Below are 20,739 nucleotides of genomic sequence, written 5' to 3'. Positions count from 1 at the left end.
AACGCTACATCTTATACTGTTCTTTCATATTTTTTAATCTCTGTGTTTCTTCTTTTTGTCTCTTCTCTCTCTCTCTCTCTCCCTCTCTTTGTTTATTTGATTTTGTAATACGATAATCTTTTAGTTCTTTGGCAAATGTAATGTAGGTCGGTCCAGGGTAACACGCAATTCTAAGCAATTACGTGCATCGACAAGCCAATTACTCGATTCGCGAGGAGACGCATTCCTAACGATCCCTTGATACCGCTTACTATCTGTCTATCTGCCTATCAATCTATCCGTCTGTCCACCTATCTAACTCACCATCAGCCAATTAGCTCGATAACGTGACGGAATAACAATACGAATCCAATTTTTTATAAACACTCTTGAATATAGATCGTCGCGGAAAAGATACAGTTGCCTTTAGCCGAAATAAACAGGATCGTTAGAAAAGACATGGCAAACGATTTCTTCTCCGCCGTCCGTTCGTAATACGTATTTATATGTGCATGTATATATGTGTGTGTATATATATGTACATAAAATAAGGAAAGAGCAAGTTTCGCGATCTTTCCTTTCGATAAGAAGGAAAGACGATGCGGTTGCGAGGCTCTCGGTACTCATCCTCCTTCGTAATAGCATCGTAATACCAGCCATTACATGCTCGGATCATCGCGAAACAATTTCCAATCGTTTTAATGGATCCGCGATCTACACGACAAGAGTATCCAATAAAAATTAAATCTTACAAGGCAGGGAAAAAATCGGAAGAAAAAAATAAGTAAATAAAAAGAGAACATTTGTATAATAAAACGAAATATATTCGCAAAGAATCTCGTGAATTACTCGTACGTCTCGGAGAAGCTTAACGTTGTTTTTCTTTCGCTTTTCTTTCTTTTTCTTTTTTCTTTTTTCTCTTGAAAAGTTTAGCAAAACCTGGCGACAAAAATCGGGCCGAGTTAGCCACCGGACGCTAATTTTCGTTATTTGCTCGCATAGTCCGTTTAATTTCATTCCGAGACCGCCGACACGCTAGGGATCAAAGTTCCAGCGTGTCAGAGAAAGAGATAGAGAGAGAAAGAGAAACAAAGAGAGAGAGAGAGAGAGAGAGGGTGAGAGAGGAAAATATATCAGAGGCCCATGCTCCGCGGCGCGTAATTGAGTCTGTAACAGCGTCCAAATCAGCGCGACGACCAATCATTATATTACCCGAGTCTCGTTCTCTTCTCTCTATCTATCCATCTATCTCTTTCTCTCTGTCTCTTTACCTCTCTCTCTCTCTCTCTCTCTCTCTCTCTCTCTCTCTCTCTCTCTCTCTCTCTCTCTCTCTCTCTCTTTTACTCGTCGATCGGCGTTCGTTAGTCAATCGGTCGTGTAATCGTTGCCCTACAATGGTACCGGTTAAGCTCCAGCTTTGTAGTTAAAGCACGAAACGAACATTTACTACATCTATTGAACGCGCCTTCTATCTCGCCTTCGTTTCTAATAACGAGATTTTCCATTAGCTAAAATAACGATTCGAGTTGTCTTCGATCACATTACCTCAGGCTAGCAATCGCGAAACATAGGTATTGGCCGTATTTTTTTAAAATTAAGTATTGCATTGTCAATGAAAATTTATTGTTCCTGAATCTAAAGACATTATTTTACTTGAATTCTATTTCAATAAAAAAAAAGAAAAAAGGTTTTTCTCCCTCTTCTTCTTGTTAGAAAATGAATGCAACATGATCAATTTTTAGAATTTTCTGATGAAATTTTCAATGAATATTCTTAAAGGTTGATACTGTAAAATAAAAATATTTTAATAAGAGTTTTTTTGTAACTCGTAATGTATGTAAACACGTAAAAAAAAAATGTAATATAAAATAAGACAAAAGTAAGACGGAAGATATTAATTATCGGCATATTAATACTTCTTCCTTAAAATAATCATGACTCTTCCTCCGAAATACGGGTGATGCGATAGGTGGTTAGATAGATCGATTACACTTCCTTCGAAACTACGTACTAAACAAGCTTCGTAGGAAGTACGGGGCCAATTAGCTCGACAGTACTTGTGTTGTGTTACAATATCATATTAATAAACTTTACAACGCAAGTAATATTAATTGCTCGGGTCTCGTGAAGATCGTTTCTTACACTTAGATCCATGAACATAACGATGATCCTGAAAGTTGACGTTATGATATTTAGAACGACCAGAAAACGAACAACAATTTTTTATATACTTATTAAACGTATTTGAACTGTTTGCGATCGGCGGATCGTAATTTTCAAGTAAAAAAATTGAAAGGAAATATTTTTTACGTGCAGATACGCTCCCCTTCTCGATTGGCTTCGCGATAGATTATCGCGTGGGCGTAACTAATATAAAGTTCAAGAACACAAGTTCCGTCTTCTCTTCAAGAGAAGTATCTACCTACATACATCTATACCTGCCTTCCGATTCGATCGATTTTCTAGCGGTAGAACTTTGGAATCCGAACGGTTAACACGGCAGTGCTAAAGATCCTTCAATGTGATATCCAACGTTGGATAGACTTCGTGATCGACGATCCAGAGAGAGAAAGACGTACGTACGTCGAAAATAGGATTGTTCAAGGCCGGATCGTTAGCGACTCCGAAAGATCAAAGATAAAACTAGTAGGTAGGTAGGTAGATAGGTAGGTAGGTAGGTAGGTAGGTAGGTAGGTAGGTAGGTAGATATTATTCGACAACTCAAATATCCGGATATCCGTGGATCCTAACGTTCTAGTAAGCGTTTCAACTTTCAACGAAATTTATTTTACGTGTGTCACATCGTAATCGTTCATTTTCCGGTCGATCAGCTGATTCTTCTCAAATGAACATTTGTTAACGTGGAAACACGTGTCTTCTATTATGTGGGTCATGTGAACGCATACACGCTATCTTTTCTTTTCGATTTCGATCAAGATGAAGACACAATGAAGAGAAGGAAGAAAAAGAAATAACGTATAGGACAATCATCCGTTAGATCGTCGAGACAACGACGACAACGCATAGTCGTTAGGTTGTTACCGTCGGTAAACAGTATGAAAGCGATGAAAATTAACGGTTCGGCCAAGGCTAAAGAGAATAGAGTAATAGAGAGAGAGAGAGGGAGAGCAAGAGAAAAAGGAGAGAGTGAGCAAGAGAAAAAGAGAGAGAGAGAGAGGGGGGGAAGAGAGAGAGAGAGAGAGAGAGAGAGAGAGAGAGAGAGAGAGAGAGAGAGATGGTTGCAGGTCGTAGTGTACACGATAATTAGGTTTCACTCGCTTTGCTTTAATAATCCAGGCAACATGCAAAGTGCATCGTCATAGTCCTTGCACGGCTGGAAATGCGTCGGAGGCCGAGTTTGGCTTCTGTGTACCTCGACATTAACGTTGTCGCTCGCCACTCGCTCCAGGCTTCGAGGTGAATCTTGCTACGAAAAGGATAAGAGAGAGAAAGAGGGAAAGAGAGAGAGAGAGAGAGAAGAGAGAATGAGAGAGTGAGAAAGACAGTTTGCTGACAAATTTTGCAAGGACACCCGGAATTATTAATGCGATGCTTCGTACCTACGTAATCGGAACGAAGCTCTGAATTAGTGGCGTTCCAAAGCGAGACACGGACTGCGAAAAGCGAATACCAATCGAGATAATGAAAATTAACGACGTTTAAACGACGACCTCGGTGCAATTAATTATAGTCCCTCGTTTCCTGTCCTGCCGATATCGTCGCTTTCTCTCTACGTTCTAAAACTCGCGATTTTCTTCTGATCTTCTCAGTTTGTTTAAGTTGTCCAACAGACGCATATGCATGCGTATATACGTTGGTTAATCAAATAAATTTTATGTTAATTTATTCGACGATTTCTTCCAATTATAAAAATTATCCTGAAAATTAAAGAAAGAAAAAGAAATTTTGCTACTGTAAAATTATATGTAATCATAAAAAATGGCGATTGATTTTGAAAAATCAGTAATTTTATTGTTCAAACTGATAAATATTATTGACAAAACTCAAGTCTATCCTATTCTGTCTCCCATATAATCCTTAAACGAGAAAGACAAAGATTTGAAATTTTACAAAATGATGTTTCAAACAAAGAACACTATTTAGCAATGAATAACAAGTTGGCACTGGAATCACTTTTCCATGTTCATTCTGCTAGACTTTTTCTAAATATCTTATCCATCACATCGTGCGAAGTTTTTTTGCGACGTGTGAAATTTTTTAATTTTTCTATTGCTTTTTATTTCGTCGTTGTTTTCAAATATTCTAACATATTTCAGTTACGAATATCTTATAGTTTCTATTGAAATTTTTATTTAAAATATTAGCGAAAGGTAATTTCTTTTGCCATAACTTCATAACACAAAAAATTGCCATCTCTTCGCGACGAATATATTAGCCGAATACAGTTAACAGATTAAGGAGCACGGTTACGTATTTTTACGCGTCGGAAAGAAGATCCAGAAGGTGGCTCGATTGTTTATCAAATTCCGCGATACAATCTAATGGTTAGAGCTTGAAAGCTTTGGTGGTACCTACTTACTCACGATCGGAGAACTCGTTGTTCGTACGAGTCCTCTGCCAAGGCTCGTATATCAAACGCTCTTGGTAGACTGAGCCAAGTGTAACGAACTTTCCTTATCTCGTTTACTCTTCACCGGATTTTCGTTTATCTTTCTCTTTCTCTTTCTCGCCTCTCTCTCTCTCTCTCTCTCTCTTTTTCTCTCTCCCTCCCTTCCTGTAGTATCTTTTCGTCATGTCGACCGAATAGATTTTCATTTTCCTATCTCAAACGAAGCAATTTTTAGAGAGATAAATGCCCTTGTTTATTATATTAATGGAACACATCGAAATGTCTTTTAACGTGTCAAATAATTAAGTTCGAGTAAAAAGTCAAATAAAAATCGTTATTAAAATTGTTTACCTTGTAAAAAACATATTTTATAGATTAATGTTATCTTCATTTTGGTAAATCCTATATATGTATCTATACTTCATAGAATAAAATATATCGTTCCTCTTCCTAGTCTGGTATTTAGATTAAAGAAACGTCTATCTCTCGTTGTGTTGTAAATCAAGAAAACGGACGTTTACGTATATGAGAGAAATACTGATGTTACATTCGTAGACGTATAAAATTTATCGCTTGTTTTCTATTGGTCCCTTTTAAATGCGCTTAATTTATGAAATAAAATCGATAACGGCTGTACTCCTGTAAGAGTATAGAACGATTCCTAAAAGGAAATATAAAAGCGTATTATTGAAGAGGTTTTTAATCGCGAAATGTCACTTCTTTGACTACAAAGTAAACCATAGTTGGAAAGAGAATTTAAAAAGAAGAAAAATCGAACGATATAACAGGCTCGCATATTTTACACTGGACATCGTGTATAGATTATATAATCGATATTATTCCCTTTTATCGTTCCTACAACGAACAGGATACGTTTGTGATAGATGCTACGCATTGTGGTAATTCGATCAAAGCGTTTCCGTTGTTCTCTTCAAGCTTTTATTACTCTTTCGGCATACATATATTTTATTATTCGATGAAAATACACAGACCAAAACAAATTTTCAAAAGATAACGTTTTGCTTTGAAATTTTCTTCTTCGCATTTTATTATAAGTTTTACGATTACGAACTTAACGATCCTAAATTAAAAATGATTAACAGATTTCTCGAATTAATCTTTTTAACTAATAGATTTGTTGATTTAATATTTTAAATCTCTCTCTCTCTCTCTCTCTCTCTCTCCCTCCTCCCCTCTCTGTCTCATGTGTACTATACATCTGTTCTTTAGAAGAACCGCCGAACGGAAGACACGTGCTATGCATGTGTACGAATGAGTCGTAAAAAAAGATGATCTTTCGATAACAAATGCATATCGATAGAACTACGTATATACATATATGTTATTAATTTTTTTAAAACATTACAAGAGAGAACTTGCATTACCGTAATAGAATTTTATTGTTTCAAAAAACGCTTAAATTCATTCATTGTTAAATCAGTAGTTAAAACGTCGAAAAACATATATTCAGGATCATCAGTGTCCGGTTCTAAATTTATTACCGTTGTCCATTTATGTAACCATGTTGATGCTAAACTGCCAGACTTTACTCTAATACGTTTCACTGACCTTCCAGTTGCTTTGAGAATTTCTTCTTCTAATTTTAATTTTAATTCATCAATGCCTGCAAACATTCCACCAATAAAAAAATGTCAATAATAATGTGTTATCTCTTGTCAAATTTACCTGTCAAATCTTTACAAGATATAGCAATTGTATTTTCATCTATGTCAAGCTTTTCAATAAGATCACATTTATTAGCCACATATATAATCGATTGGTGTTCATTTAACATAGGTTTTATTACTTTTTCTACATGTTGAAACTGTGCCTTCATGTCAGGATGGCTAATATCAAAGACATGCACAATAACATCCTGCAACATATTAATAACTGTTATATCCGTATAAAATAAATGTTTGATATTGAAAAAATGATATATACAGAGATTATAGCATCTTCAAGAGTAACTATAAATGGTGCTAATAACATTTCTGGTACATCTTGAATAAAACCTATCGTATCCATATATAACACCTTCTGTCTACAAGGAAGTAAGCCTTCATAAGAAATTGTGTCCAATGTGGCAAACAATTGATTTCTTGGTTTTAAACTCTCATCTTCTGATAATACTTTTATTAAGGATGATTTGCCAGCATTTGTATATCCAACCACAGCAATGCTTGGTAATCCAAATTTTTTTCTCCGATTTCTACTGTATTTTTTATTTTCTTTCAATTTTTCTAATGCTTTTTTTAGCTTGGATTCACGAGCTCTCAACAATTTTTTCCTATTTTCATCAAAATTGATTTGACCACTATGTTGGTCGTAAACTTCACCCATTTTCTTCCAAATATATGGCAATTCAGCCAAAGCTACCTGTAATTTTGCTTCGGGCGTTTTAGCATGTTCACGAAATATATGTATAATTATTGAATATCGATCATAAATAGGCAAACCTAAAATATTTTGAAGTTCCATTCTCTGTACATGTTTTAATAAATTTATACTAATAAATACAGCTGTAATTTGTCCATTTTGTTTAATTTTGTTCAGAAGATTATCAAGTCCACCTGAACCTAATAAATTTTTTTTTTGAAACGACAGTAATGGAGCAAACGCTTTATCTATTACTTTCCAATATGGTAAACTTTCTACGAGTGCTACAGATTCAGCCATTTGCAATTCTGGCGTAGTATTTCTTTTCTTATCTTTACCCCATTTTATATATGGTTGCAATAGAAAAACTTTATGACCTCCAGCTATTACTCCTAGATACTGATTAGAAATTACTTTGTATAATTCATCCTCTTCTTCGCTTTCAATAAATTCAAATATTTCTACAGTATGTTTAAATTTACATAAAACATTACATACTGCTAATTCTACTTTTTTATGAATTACATACATGCTTTTGTTCAGCAAAGTTTTATTTGATCGAATATGAAAGAGAGATCTTAAAGCATACATTTTGGTTTTTTCTTAATGTTTAACCTTTTAGAAAAAAATATGTAGAAGAATTTATATTCGTTTGCATGTATAAAATTGCATTGAATTGATCAGACTAAATTAATAAAAAGAACATAATATATCACGTAGAAAATAATATATAAAAATAAATAATATTTAAAGTTTTACGAAACATAACATAACCTCTTTTGCATAGATACTAAGAAACGATTGATAGAAATTTAGAGCAAATGTCACTCATGTTAAGTGTCAATTCATTTATGCTTGAGTTTTTCTGATATTCAAGATATACTCAAAAATAGAATGATATTTGTTTACTAACAGTTTAATTGTTCTTATTGTTTTTATCTGCCGCCTTTATATGCATTTCTCTCTACAATGTGACTACGACGTATTTGCGTAATATTCATTTCAGAATCACGAAAATCGCATAGATATTGTGTGCTTCAATCGGTGGAAAATGTATATCAGCCTTTAGGATTGTGATTCACTATTTAGAGACCATGTGTATGCCATCTTTCAAATTTCTTTAACAATGATTCTACGGGTGACTATCATTGATAATAGTCAGACTTATTTTTAGGAAGCTGTATTTTGTTTTGCTTGTACGTAAATTTAAACACTTTTTTAAATTAGACTTGATAAATTCAAATTTTATTAATCATATTTTTTAGTAATAATGCCATAACTGTGATCATCGATTTAAGTATTACATTTCTTTGAGTTAAGTTGTACGGTTATATATTGTTACATTTGTGTCATATCTATTTGAAGAAATCTTATATATTGTAGGTTTTAGAGATATAAAGTAGTTATTCAGGTATAGATTCTAATTATTATATATTACTTTATAATCATAAGTATTGATAATTTCATGCTATTTTCATTTGTTATATTATCGTTTATATATATGTTTGATATCTTCTTTATTTCTACAGATACTTTTTGATAATATAATTCTAATTAATAATATGTTTCTTCATGTATGAATCATCATAATTTCATTTAATAATTTTTATTTTAGACAAATTTACAGCTTTTTGTAATGCAGCTGGATACATTTAATGATTGAAATATGGATTCACAAGAACAACATTCAACCGATTTCATCAATGTTAATCCTAAATCAAGTTCTATGTCAAAAACTGAATTTGAAAATCTTGGTTTTATTATTGACAATGGCAAGCCTAAATTTAAATTGGATGAACCTATATCTACAAATTTTCTTCCAAATGTTGAATTAACTAAGTCGGAGACTTCTCTTGATGACAGCGATACGTTATCTTTTGTCATACTGGGAAAGAAATCATTAGATTCTATACAAGCTTCGTCTTTAGCAACATACTCAGATATTCAACAAAAATGCATGTCTATTGTAAGATAAGAATGTTGGAAATTAATTTATTATGTAATATATAATTTATTTCATAAATTATTATTTAATATTTTGCAGGATTATAATTCAATAATATCATCTTTAAATTCTTCTGAAATACAAGAAAAGTTAACAGAATTATTACAAGAGAATGTCAAATTAAAAGAAACATTAAAACAAAATACTGTAGCTATGAAACAACAATTTAACACTTTAGTGACATGGCAAGAGGAGGTAATGAATGTTCACAAACATCACAAGCAAAAGTTTACAGAAACCAGACAATTGATCAATATTCTTAAACAAGAGAATGCTGAATTGAAATTAAAACTTTGTGTAAGTTACTTAAAAATTATATCAGAAAATAACAAAAATAAATTAATAGATTTATTATTCTAATTTCTTAAATTAATAAATATTAAATACTCTATATAGGCTGTAAATGCAGATGACGCAATAGTTGACAATACAAAGGAATTTAGTAATTCTCTTGTAAAAGAATTTGGTAATTCGATTCATTTAAATCAGCTACAGGACAAAATATCCTCTTTGACGGATGAATTACATAACTTTAAATCCAATTGTGCAAAATTATCTGAAGATGTTGAAAAATATATCAGTCTTCCAAGCATGACGAATATACAATTGAAAGAAACAACTTGCACGACAGAAAAGCAAAATCCTAAAACAAAAGAACTTGAAGAGCAACATCTTGAAATGAATAAACTTGAAGAGCAAAATGTTAAAAGAAATGAACCTGAAGAGCAAAATCCTAAAATAAAAGAACATGAAGAACAAAATCTTGAAGAAAATAAAGTTGAAATGGGTAGTAGTACAGAGCAAGTTCAAATTAAAGAAATAAGTCAGCTTAATAGTTCGCTCAAAGATGAAATACAGTTGGTAAGAAAGTTATTAATGTGATTTGTTTAGATTCTTTTTTTTTTCAATATATTTTTCATTAATAATATAAATCTTTTTTCTAGCTACATAGTTCCATAAATCTTAATATGAAACAAATGTCAGATCACATAATATCTCCACAAAGTCATTACTTTACACAAAGTATAAAACAATATGGAGAAATGTTACAGGAAGTAACTGATTGTTTCATTGCACAAATTAGTCGGTATTCTGCTATACAAAAATGTATAAAGGATTGTATAAATATATTAGATGCTTGTGAAACTATAAAATTACCTGAACAATGTGAAATGGTTGAAAAAAACTGGTCATTACAACTTGAACAACTACAAATTTACAAAGATAAATTATCTATCTATCAGAAAACGTTGCACGAAGAACAATTGAAATTAATAATCGATAGACAAAATTTTATTAAGATTCAGAACCAATTTCAGAAGATATTTTCTGATTATAATTCTATTTTGTATGAATTACAAATGATGTCAGAAGAAAACATTAGATTAAATATAATGAAAGATCACATCTCTAAGGAAAGTTCACAAAAAATAACTGAATTAGAGAAACATAAAAATGAAAATGAACAAAAATTTAATGATATTAAAACTATTCTAGAGCAAGAAAGAGAAACTTGGAGTGAACAAAAAAAGTTATTTGATAATCTTAGAAAAAGTTTAAATATGGAATACAAACGCCTGATTGATCAAAAAGAAATGCTCTTTAGTTTACACGAGGAAAAAGCATTAGTGGACAAACAATGTCAATTACATAAGAGTAATGAAGAACTTCTACAAACAGAGAAAGAAACATTGGAACAAAATTATAAACAATTAATTGCAGATGCAGATGCTTTACGTATTCAATTAGAAGAGAAAGAAAATGCTCTTACACAACTTACTGTAATTAATAAAGAACAAGATAAAGAACTAATGCAACAGGTGAGTGAATTTTACTTTAATTTTTTATTATTTAATTATACAACTAAAATGTTAGCAGATATAAAATGTCATTCATATTTAATCATTTATATTTTCGTTTTCAATACAGAAAAATGAAATAGAGCTTTTGAAAATACAAATATTGTATTATGAAGAAGATTTCAATTCTGAGAAAAGAGCTAAAGAGGAACTATCAGTTGAAAAAAATCAACTACAGAGAGAATTAGAAATTGCTTATAGAAAAATAGGACATTTACATCATCCAGAATTAGAATAAAAGTCAAATCTTGCAAGAAAAAAAAATTTCTTTTATATACTAAAGAATTGGATAATGTGTTATAAAAGCAAGTATTTTAATTTAATATTACTCTATATCAGGTCATAAATCTATTAATTATGCTGATTATAGTATAAATTTCAAATTCAAAGGTTCACTTTGTTTATGAATTATTAATAAAAATGATAGATTTATGTCATAAATAATACTATTTTAGTATTTATAGGTCACATGTTCTTTTTCAAGCTTTTAATAATTCGTACAACATTTCTTTCTATTTGTTTGAAAATTAATAATTAATTAGTACAAGAAAAATTTTAATTATATATTAGTTTATGCAGATTAACAATAAAATAAAAATTCTTTCTTTTATCTAATTTATTTAATATCTTTCCTTATCTAATATCCGCTATATGTGATAAGTAAAGGAAAATATATTATCATACAACAAAGATAAGTTTTATTGATTTTGAAACTTAATAACCTAATATTATTATATCTTTATTTTATTATTTATTTTTTTATACAGTATTGATAAGTATACGATTTTATATAATAAAATAATGTATACAATATATGTATAATATAAATTAAACTATGTGTGTGTGTGCATGTGTATTTATGTGCATGTGTGTATGTGTATGTATTTAATGGTTATTTAAGCCTACATAGTCATGAGAAATTATTTTTTTATTTTACCTATTAGTCTTATGAAATTCTAAATAGTGCAAAGACAAAGAAATATGTGTGTTTGTGTTTGTGTGTATGTTGTGTTGTGTGTTGTGTGTGTGGATATGTATGTATGTATGTATGTATATATATATATTTATATATATATATTTATATATATATATAAAAGAAAAATAAAGTAGTACATTTTTTTTTACACTATATTAAAAAACACTAGTAAATATGCTGTAAACAAAATATCAATGCAAACTATAAATTTAAGATATGTGATTATATGTATATTGTTTGTGTGTATCATATTTTATTACTTGTTGTATACTTGTAAAATAATAAATGAATCTTGATTGAAAATACAGAATACATTATTTTATTCTACATATTGTATTTGACTGATGTTTCTTTCATTTTCTCTTTTTTTTCTTTCCTTCTCTCTCTCTTCCTCTCTCTCTCTCTCCTTCTTTCCCTCCCTCTCTCCCACTCCCACTCCCACTCTTTATTATATATATGTGTGCACGCGCGAGTGCGCGTGTGTATGTTTATATGATTAATTACACAAAGATTTTTTTTATATAACATACTTTTGCAATGTTTACTTGTACGTAAGGATTAAAACTAAGTTCATAAAAATATTTGATTAGATAATCTCATACCAAATAAAAATAAGTTGAAAAATAAATATTGTTCTAGCACTTACGATAGCATAAGTGCAGCATTAACGTGGAAAAATAATGCTGAATAGCGCCATAGTAGATTTCATGTTGGTAGGAAATGTACATATATATGTACGCGCGTGCGTTGTGCAAAATGCATTTTCATAATGTAAAGTAAAGCATTACGTGACCAATAGAACATTGATAGCTTTGAAAATACAACGTGCGGTAGCGCACTGTTCAGTGTTAAATTTTCCGTCATTTTTATTTCTTTTTACAAATATTTTCAAACAAATAAAACGTCGTAAATATTGTTAAAATTGTGCATATATATATATATTTTTCTTTTTTTTTTCTTTAATATATTTTTCTAGTAGATATACCTTTTATATGATACATTTACGATAAGAATTTCTAACAATTCATTGTTTTTGTTTTTTCGTCAGTCTTCATTCTATACAACGAAACTTTGTACGTCTTCTGCAAATGAATTATTAATGTACATGCGGTATCTATTATTTTTCTTATCCTTGCAATTTAATTTATAAAGATCGAGTAAGTACATCATAATATATCAGTGATATACATCAATATTTTATTTTATTAATTTTTTTATTTAAAGTGAATTTATTTCACTTATTTATTACAAATACATAAATTTTTTTTTGTTATAATTTTATGCTGAAATAATATATTTACTTCTTGCACTATATATATTCTGTATAAATAAAGCGTATGACAAATTATGATACATGTTCTATATGTTAATTTTTTTATTTTTATGATTTATTAACTGCAGATATTTTTTTATAGGAAAGAAATAAATAAGAGAAATTAAAAAAAATTCTATAAAATAATGTGACATATCCATTGTTCTTAGAAGAAAATTATTATCACCAATTCTTCCTATGTAGAGTAATTTAAAATGTCTGAAAAAAGTCAAACTAGTCAACCTCAACCTATCGTCAAGATAGGTCATTATACATTAGGACAAACTCTAGGTGTTGGAACGTTTGGTAAAGTAAAAAGTATGTATATAGTTAAATCATAATAAAAAGTATGTATATAATTAAACACTTGAAATTTATTCAATTGTTTTATAAAATTTTTTCAGTTGGTGAACATGTTCTAACAAAGCATAAAGTTGCAGTAAAGATTCTAAATCGGCAAAAAATTAAAAGTTTGGATGTAGTGGGTAAAATAAGACGAGAGATACAAAATTTGAAATTATTTAGGCACCCTCATATTATTAAATTGTAAGAAGAAGAATTCACTTCCTATAGTCCATTACTTGAAACTATTACATGTCTTTTATTACTTGCAATATACAGATATCAAGTCATAAGTACACCAACAGATATATTTATGATTATGGAATATGTCTCTGGAGGGGAGTTATTTGATTATATTGTAAAACATGGAAAACTAAAAGAGCATGAAGCACGAAGATTTTTCCAACAAATTATTTCTGGTGTTGACTATTGTCACAGACACATGATAGTTCATCGTGATTTAAAGCCGGAAAATCTTCTTTTAGACCATAATCTTCACGTGAAAATAGCAGATTTTGGTATTTTTTGCTTTGTAATTTCAGTTAATGTTGATAATTATTATATTAACAGCAAGTATTCTAAATGCATAGTTAAGGAAGTATATCATATATGCTTTAAATAAATTCAGGTTTATCAAATATGATGATGGATGGAGAATTTCTACGTACGTCATGTGGTTCACCAAATTATGCTGCACCTGAAGTAATATCTGGAAAATTATATGCTGGTCCTGAAGTAGATATTTGGTCATGCGGAGTTATATTATATGCTTTACTTTGTGGTACATTACCATTTGATGATGAACATGTGCCTACGTTATTTCGTAAAATAAAATGTATGTATTATATATTTACCATAATTTTAATCTCTTAAAAATCAAATATCAAACATTTCTTTTATAGCTGGAATTTTCCCTATCCCAGAGTACTTAAATAAAAGTGTTGTTAGTCTACTATGTCATATGCTCCAAGTTGATCCTATGAAAAGAGCTGCAATTGAAGATATCAAGTATAAATTTTTTTCAAGAAATAATTATTTTTTTATAAAAGATATAATATTGATATATATATACACATACACACACACACACACACACAATATAAATGACACACTCTAACAAGACAAATATCTTAATTACAGAAAACATGAATGGTTTCAAAAAGATTTGCCATCATATTTATTCCCATCACCTGTAGAACAAGATTCTTCTGTAATCGATATAGATGCCATTAATGAAGTTTGTGAAAAATTTAATGTGAAGGAAGCAGAAGTTCATTCCGCCTTACTTGGCGGTGATCCACATGATCAACTAGCAATTGCTTATCATTTGATTATTGATAATAAAAGAATTGCTGATGAAGCTGCTAAAGCAGAATTGAAAGACTTTTATGTAGCATCAAGTCCACCACCAGTTACATTTAGTCCAAGTGATGCTAATAACAGTCCACTAAGACCTCATCCAGAAAGAATTGCTCGTGAGTAAAGAATGTTATTTTGATATTTTATAATTTATATTAAAATTAAAGAATTATTACAATACTATATTAATTAAATTTTTTAAATGTAGCATTAAGACAGTCTTCACAAAGTTCATCCGCATCAATTCAAGGAAATAGAGGTACACCAGTGAAACGAGCAAAATGGCATTTAGGAATAAGATCACAGTCCAAACCAAATGATATCATGAATGAAGTTTACCGTGCAATGAAGGCACTTAATTTTGTAAGAATTATTTTGGTACAATGCAATTTCTTTATTTATATCTTTAAATTAATCAAATAATATTTATTTAGGAATGGAAAATAATAAATGCATACAGTGTTAAAGTTAGACAGAAAAATCAATTAACTAGCAGATATAGTAAAATGTCATTACAGCTTTATCAAGTTGATTGTAAGAGTTATTTGTTAGATTTTAAATCTTTATCCAGTGAAGAAGCAGAAGATATTTGCAGAGGTATATTACATTAAATTAATTGGAGATTTGTTAATGAGCAACGTTAATGTATTTAAATTTTAGATCCTTCTTTGCCACCACCTCAAGCAACTGGTCATCATACTATGGAATTTTTTGAAATGTGTGCTGCATTAATTACACAATTAGCACGATAAACTGACTTCTGTTACATATATTTTACATTATTTTAAATATTGGTAAAATATCTTCTGTAACTGCTAAAAAATTATCATAAAATTATGAAATTTCTGAACGAGATACATATGTATAGTGAGAAATGAATAGTCTCTTTATTCTATTATATATATCAGTATTTTCAAATCTTTGTGAGAGATCATCAAATTTTCTTTAGTTTAATATTATATTTGATTAATGATGATATTTTTATATAGTTTCGTAATAGTGTAAATATGAAAATTTTATTGTTATAGGATTTGAAACAAAGTTATTATGTTATTGACAATCGAGTACTTTTAAAATGAAATAATCAAATATCGATTAATTTTTAATTATAATCAATACGAAATTCATAACATTTAATTTAACTTAATTTAATTTAATTTAATTTAATTTAATATAAATATGATGATTTAAAAAAAGGAATTTTATTGTCTGATGTAACTGTCATTTATTGATATATGCAATGATGGAATAATACATTATAAATTTTATGTTATTGCGCTATTACTTACCTACCTCATACAGCATTAATCTATCAGTACATTCGTTTGCTAATGAAAAATTAATTTATTATGAACAAAAATTAAATGTTTGTGTACGTTTAGAAAAATATACATTATATCTTATCGTATTTCAATTGTTTTATCTAGGTCATCGGTTACTAGATATAGATCGTCGTTTATAAATGAAGTTTTGCATAAATTTCTTACTGTAATTGATAATGCAATATGAGATAATCTTAAAAAAACAGAAAAACTCTATGAAAAATCTTTCAAATTGTAAAATTATATAATCTATATATGTGTATATATATATATATATATATATATATATATACACACATACTTTTTGGATACACAAAGGTGTTTAAAAACGTAAATGTTAACATGTATATATGTATATATAATAACTTAAAACAAAAGTACACGTTAAGCACCGTGTTATATTAAAATTATGATGATTAAAAATAAAATTTGTACACAATGGCACATTCTACTTATTTCGATTTATACATTTATATTTTTATGATCATGATGCTGCCTGAAAAAAGTGCTCAGTGCGTCCTGATTTATTTACTAATTCTTAATACTTAATTAAACTAAATTGATGTAAAATATATATATATATATTTATACAATTAGTATATGTTATAGTAGATTATTTGAAATTATATTAATATTAAGCGAGGCTCCTCAGTATCCAGCTGTAGAGTCTATGTTGACGCATTCATACGCCCATTCATACCATATATAAACGCATATTTCTCGGTAACAGTAATTTCCGCATTTTAGGCGGTAGTTGTGTGAATAATACCACAGGAATTTCGTTTCGCATCCTCTTTTTTTTTCCTACTTACAGCAAAATGGGTGAAAATTTTATTTAATTCGAAATAAAAATTTTGTCTATAGTATAATGATACGTAAAGTAGAATTCTATTAGAAATGCTCTTTTGAGATACGATAAATACAATATCATCAAATCGAATTTTTTTTATGTGTTCAAGATCTACACATAAATTTCGCGTGTTGATGTATTATATTTGAAATATTATTTATTTTTTAATACTGTAAATGTTTTTAGGAAGAACATGTTCACTTATTGTATGATGATGGAAATATCAAATGCTTCTAAGAAAAAAAATTTTATATAATATGTTGTGCATATTTTACAGTATAAATTGTTACGACCTTTAAAAATAAATCATATTTTTTATAACTAGGAACTTTTAAGTTTCGAGATATATCAAAAGCAAATATTACAGTAATAACATAAAGACCCACATAAATTCACATATGAAAGATTATATATATATATATATATATATATATATATATATATATATATATATATATATGCAATTCATGTTTCCATCATTAAATACATTTTTTATTAGTGTATCATTTTTTGAGAACGCGATCTACGACTAACAGTAAGCAGTGTACAATGCATGTACCAACACAAAGATATTTTGGATGCCTCTAAATAAACTTTTACAAATAAACAATTGAGCGCATAAAGTGTATAATAAAAAATCTTCTATTATCTATACATAATATTGTCTATACATAAATTCCGTTCTTTTTAACATTTTTTTAAATACCACAAGAAAAAATCTTATAATGCTGATATTAATTTCCAAAGATTTTGTCAAAAGTTCATTTTATACTATACATATCAATTTTGTTTAAATATTTGATTATGATTCATATTGATAGCATTTAATAAAATAAAATATTTCTGCAAAATAGCTCTACAATAGTCATCAAAGGACTAGAAAATACTTCTATACATTAAATGTAATCATTCATGGAAAAACTTAGATATTAGCATAAGAGAAATATAACTTAGTAATATAGATACATTTTATTTCATATAAACCAGTCTAAAAAACAATATAATATGATTCAATAATATACTTTAATTATGAATTTAATATGTAAGCTGCTTTTTACCCAACAGTAGATATAATCTTACTGTAAACTCTTTCCATAACTTATATAAACAATTTTTTTTATTTATTACAGGCCAGCATCAGGCTATTACTTGAATATCTGTTAAGAGCACATGTAAATGTATGTATGTGTAAATATCTATGTATACATGATATTGTTTTCATGTATTGAGTTTAAATGATATTTCTTTTTGTGCTTCAATGAACTTACATTCTACAAACTAACTTTGAAAGATGAAAGTTTTAATTTAATAGAAAGCATGTCCATTTACACAGATATGAAGCATATATAAGTTTAATTTTTATCAATTGATAAATTGTTTTATGTGTGTTTTATTCTCTCTGATTCCATTTTTTTTCTCTTACAAATATACACGCACACACGCACACACGCGCGCACACACGCACACACACACACGTTTTTGACTTAAAAAAAATCAATGTTGTTTTTATGATCATAGATGTGTAAATCTCTGTATTGGTACATAAAATAGCTGCAATACTAGTAAACTGAGGTGATAAAATGTTCTTGATTGATCACACATGCTGTACATTATTTTTGGAAGATTTCTGTTAAATCTCTTGATTGTCTTCACCAGTTTCATTATCTACAAATTCTACATGTGTAAATGGAAAATGACCTACTTTGCCATGTAATTCACCTTCCCATTGGCCATTTATATTTGTTTTTGTTACCTTTATCATGTCACCTACTTCTAATTTTAAAGCTGTTTTATCATATGCATTTGGTACTCTTGCTTGTTTCACTTTTGCAAAAGCAGGTAACGTTCTCTGAATATTTGATCTACGTGTAGCAGTACCTGATCCTGTTTCTGGATGAGATACATGTGATAAAGAAGGAGGAATTGAATTAGAATTAGATGCAGAAGTATTGCCACCTGTTTCCAATCGTGTATTATTTTCAATACTAGCATGACTGTCCTCTTCATACTTTTGCACATAAGGAACTGGAACAGATCCAGTTTGACCTACACTGTTCCTAGCTGTCCACCACTGCTCTTCATCTTTTGAGATCACAGTAAGAATTTCTCCTATAATATTACAAAATATTACAAAAACAATATGTTATATTTCTTATTTATGATTTAACAACAAAGTTAAATAAGGAACTTAAAAATTAATGTACCTTTTCTAAATGGCAAATCATCTGGATCATTACCCTCAAAATCATATTTTGCAATTACTTTTTGAGTTTTTTTCGGTGCAGGTCTAATCAACGGTGTCGTATCAAGGTAATGAAGTTTGTAAAATGCCAAAAGATGTGGAATATCAGGAAACATTTGATCACCAATTCGATAACATATTTGATCACCTTGTGGTATTTTATTAATTATATAATGACTAACTTTACTATCTTCTCGAACGCAAAGGACAAAGTCTCCATGAATAGACGTACTATCACGTACTAAAAAAACACCACCTTCTTTTTCTCCCATTAATAAATCAGAAGCATCTTGGCGTGACATAGCGCCAAAGTACCAACTACAAAAAAGAAGTAATAAATTGTTATCAACGTATTATTTAACGCAATAAACATCTATTTGATTATTAACATTATCACATTTTTATGACAATGACAATAATCATAACGAACTCATTGCATTTAAATTATTTTTCAATCAAAAAATTATCATTTAATATATTTTTTATATATTTTTATGTTTTTAATATATTTTATTAATTATACATTTTGTGGTTATATAGACTTCAAAAATCAAACATTTATTTTAAGTTAGGAAAAATGTTGGGATCTTAGACATACCTGGATTTATCATATTGATCAAAGGTACCAGCCATTGTTTTTTATTATAATTGTACTATTGTACCAACGAGTAATCTTAATTACTATTTAATTGTAATACATTGCAAAGAGTATCACTTAGAGCGTCACATAAAATCATGCATAGCAGAAAATTACACACAACTTAGTGATTCAGAGTCATATAATTTAACGAATGATACCAATGTACGAATTCAAAGAAAGTCTAAATATCGAATATATATATCTTCGAAGATAATTAACAATTTTGTTAATAAGTTTGACACTTATTTATAAGAAAATTACTTCGTTATAAAATATTTTCCATATGAATTCATACAACACAGAAATGTCACGGACATGTTTAGTATGAACATGTTCAGATGTTACACTCAATTACGATATAACTCGTTGAGATATTTCAGTTGTTTTTTTATGTATGTGTGTTTTTTACACTACTATACAAGCTGTATACCGATATTTTGTATGTGGAAGAGCAAAGCAGGTAAATTATATTGGAATAGCAACTTTAGAAAAAATGGTTGCCACTGTATGCCATACTTTTCAACCAATTTCTAATGTGACTACATATATACAGTGTCGTTCATAGATTGCATGTAATTGACATTCTGCTTGGAATTCTTATACGCAACCAATCAAAAAAGTAAGGCTACTATATAAACCAATTACAACACTAATAAAGAAAATAATTTTTATATTAAATAACATATTAACAGAGAAATTTTATAATTTATAAAGTAATAAAAATAATAAATATTTATTGTCCATTTTATTAATTTGAGAAAATAATAATTTTGAATTATCATTAAACAAAGTTAGAGTTAGTTTATTGATTTGGTAGCACTGTAAAATGCAAAGTATTAAGAAGCGTAACGCGCGATATTCAAGTGAATATATGGATACTTATTAAAAAGTTTTATAATTAAAT

At 29.1% G+C, this 20,739-nt stretch overlaps 4 protein-coding genes across 5 annotated transcripts; 2 read left to right on the top strand and 2 right to left on the bottom strand.

The window, feature by feature from the left end:
- Nucleotides 1–5,471: 5,471 nt before the first annotated feature.
- On the bottom strand, nucleotides 5,472–7,903 carry LOC127061873 (putative GTP-binding protein 6). Its single transcript, XM_050989329.1, has 3 exons — nucleotides 6,494–7,903; nucleotides 6,236–6,425; nucleotides 5,472–6,173 (listed from the first exon to the last, which is right to left on the bottom strand). The coding sequence occupies exons 1-3, from the start codon at nucleotides 7,517–7,519 to the stop codon at nucleotides 5,947–5,949; spliced, it is 1,443 nt and encodes a 480-aa protein (XP_050845286.1). The 5' UTR covers nucleotides 7,520–7,903; the 3' UTR covers nucleotides 5,472–5,946.
- A 91-nt stretch (nucleotides 7,904–7,994) lies between these two features.
- On the top strand, nucleotides 7,995–12,930 carry LOC127061871 (interaptin-like). Of its 2 annotated transcripts, none has more exons than XM_050989326.1 (7): nucleotides 7,995–8,124; nucleotides 8,544–8,894; nucleotides 8,973–9,230; nucleotides 9,330–9,794; nucleotides 9,878–10,753; nucleotides 10,863–12,315; nucleotides 12,817–12,930. In XM_050989326.1, exons 2-6 carry the CDS (start codon nucleotides 8,595–8,597, stop codon nucleotides 11,028–11,030), a joined length of 2,067 nt encoding a protein of 688 aa, XP_050845283.1. In that variant the 5' UTR covers nucleotides 7,995–8,124; nucleotides 8,544–8,594; the 3' UTR covers nucleotides 11,031–12,315; nucleotides 12,817–12,930. The 2 variants fall into 2 exon arrangements, with proteins under 2 accessions (XP_050845283.1, XP_050845284.1); XM_050989327.1 differs by lacking the exon at nucleotides 7,995–8,124 and adding an exon at nucleotides 8,151–8,339.
- On the top strand, nucleotides 12,777–16,049 carry LOC127061872 (5'-AMP-activated protein kinase catalytic subunit alpha-2). The gene is made up of 10 exons (XM_050989328.1): nucleotides 12,777–12,925; nucleotides 13,184–13,398; nucleotides 13,485–13,626; nucleotides 13,702–13,940; nucleotides 14,051–14,257; nucleotides 14,325–14,430; nucleotides 14,563–14,897; nucleotides 14,990–15,144; nucleotides 15,216–15,378; nucleotides 15,442–16,049. The coding sequence occupies exons 2-10, from the start codon at nucleotides 13,296–13,298 to the stop codon at nucleotides 15,531–15,533; spliced, it is 1,542 nt and encodes a 513-aa protein (XP_050845285.1). The 5' UTR covers nucleotides 12,777–12,925; nucleotides 13,184–13,295; the 3' UTR covers nucleotides 15,534–16,049.
- Nucleotides 16,050–18,327: 2,278 nt separating this feature from the next.
- LOC127061874 (adapter molecule Crk) lies at nucleotides 18,328–20,377 on the bottom strand. The gene is made up of 3 exons (XM_050989330.1): nucleotides 19,794–20,377; nucleotides 19,158–19,513; nucleotides 18,328–19,062 (listed from the first exon to the last, which is right to left on the bottom strand). Exons 1-3 carry the CDS (start codon nucleotides 19,826–19,828, stop codon nucleotides 18,584–18,586), a joined length of 870 nt encoding a protein of 289 aa, XP_050845287.1. The 5' UTR covers nucleotides 19,829–20,377; the 3' UTR covers nucleotides 18,328–18,583.
- Between the last annotated feature and the right edge of the window lie 362 nt (nucleotides 20,378–20,739).

The sequence above is a fragment of the Vespula vulgaris genome, chromosome 2 (assembly GCF_905475345.1).
Source record: "Vespula vulgaris chromosome 2, iyVesVulg1.1, whole genome shotgun sequence".
Taxonomy (NCBI): Eukaryota; Metazoa; Arthropoda; class Insecta; order Hymenoptera; family Vespidae; genus Vespula; species Vespula vulgaris.
The sequence above is the reverse complement of the archived record's forward strand: the minus strand, read 5'-3'. Positions and strand labels throughout refer to the sequence as shown.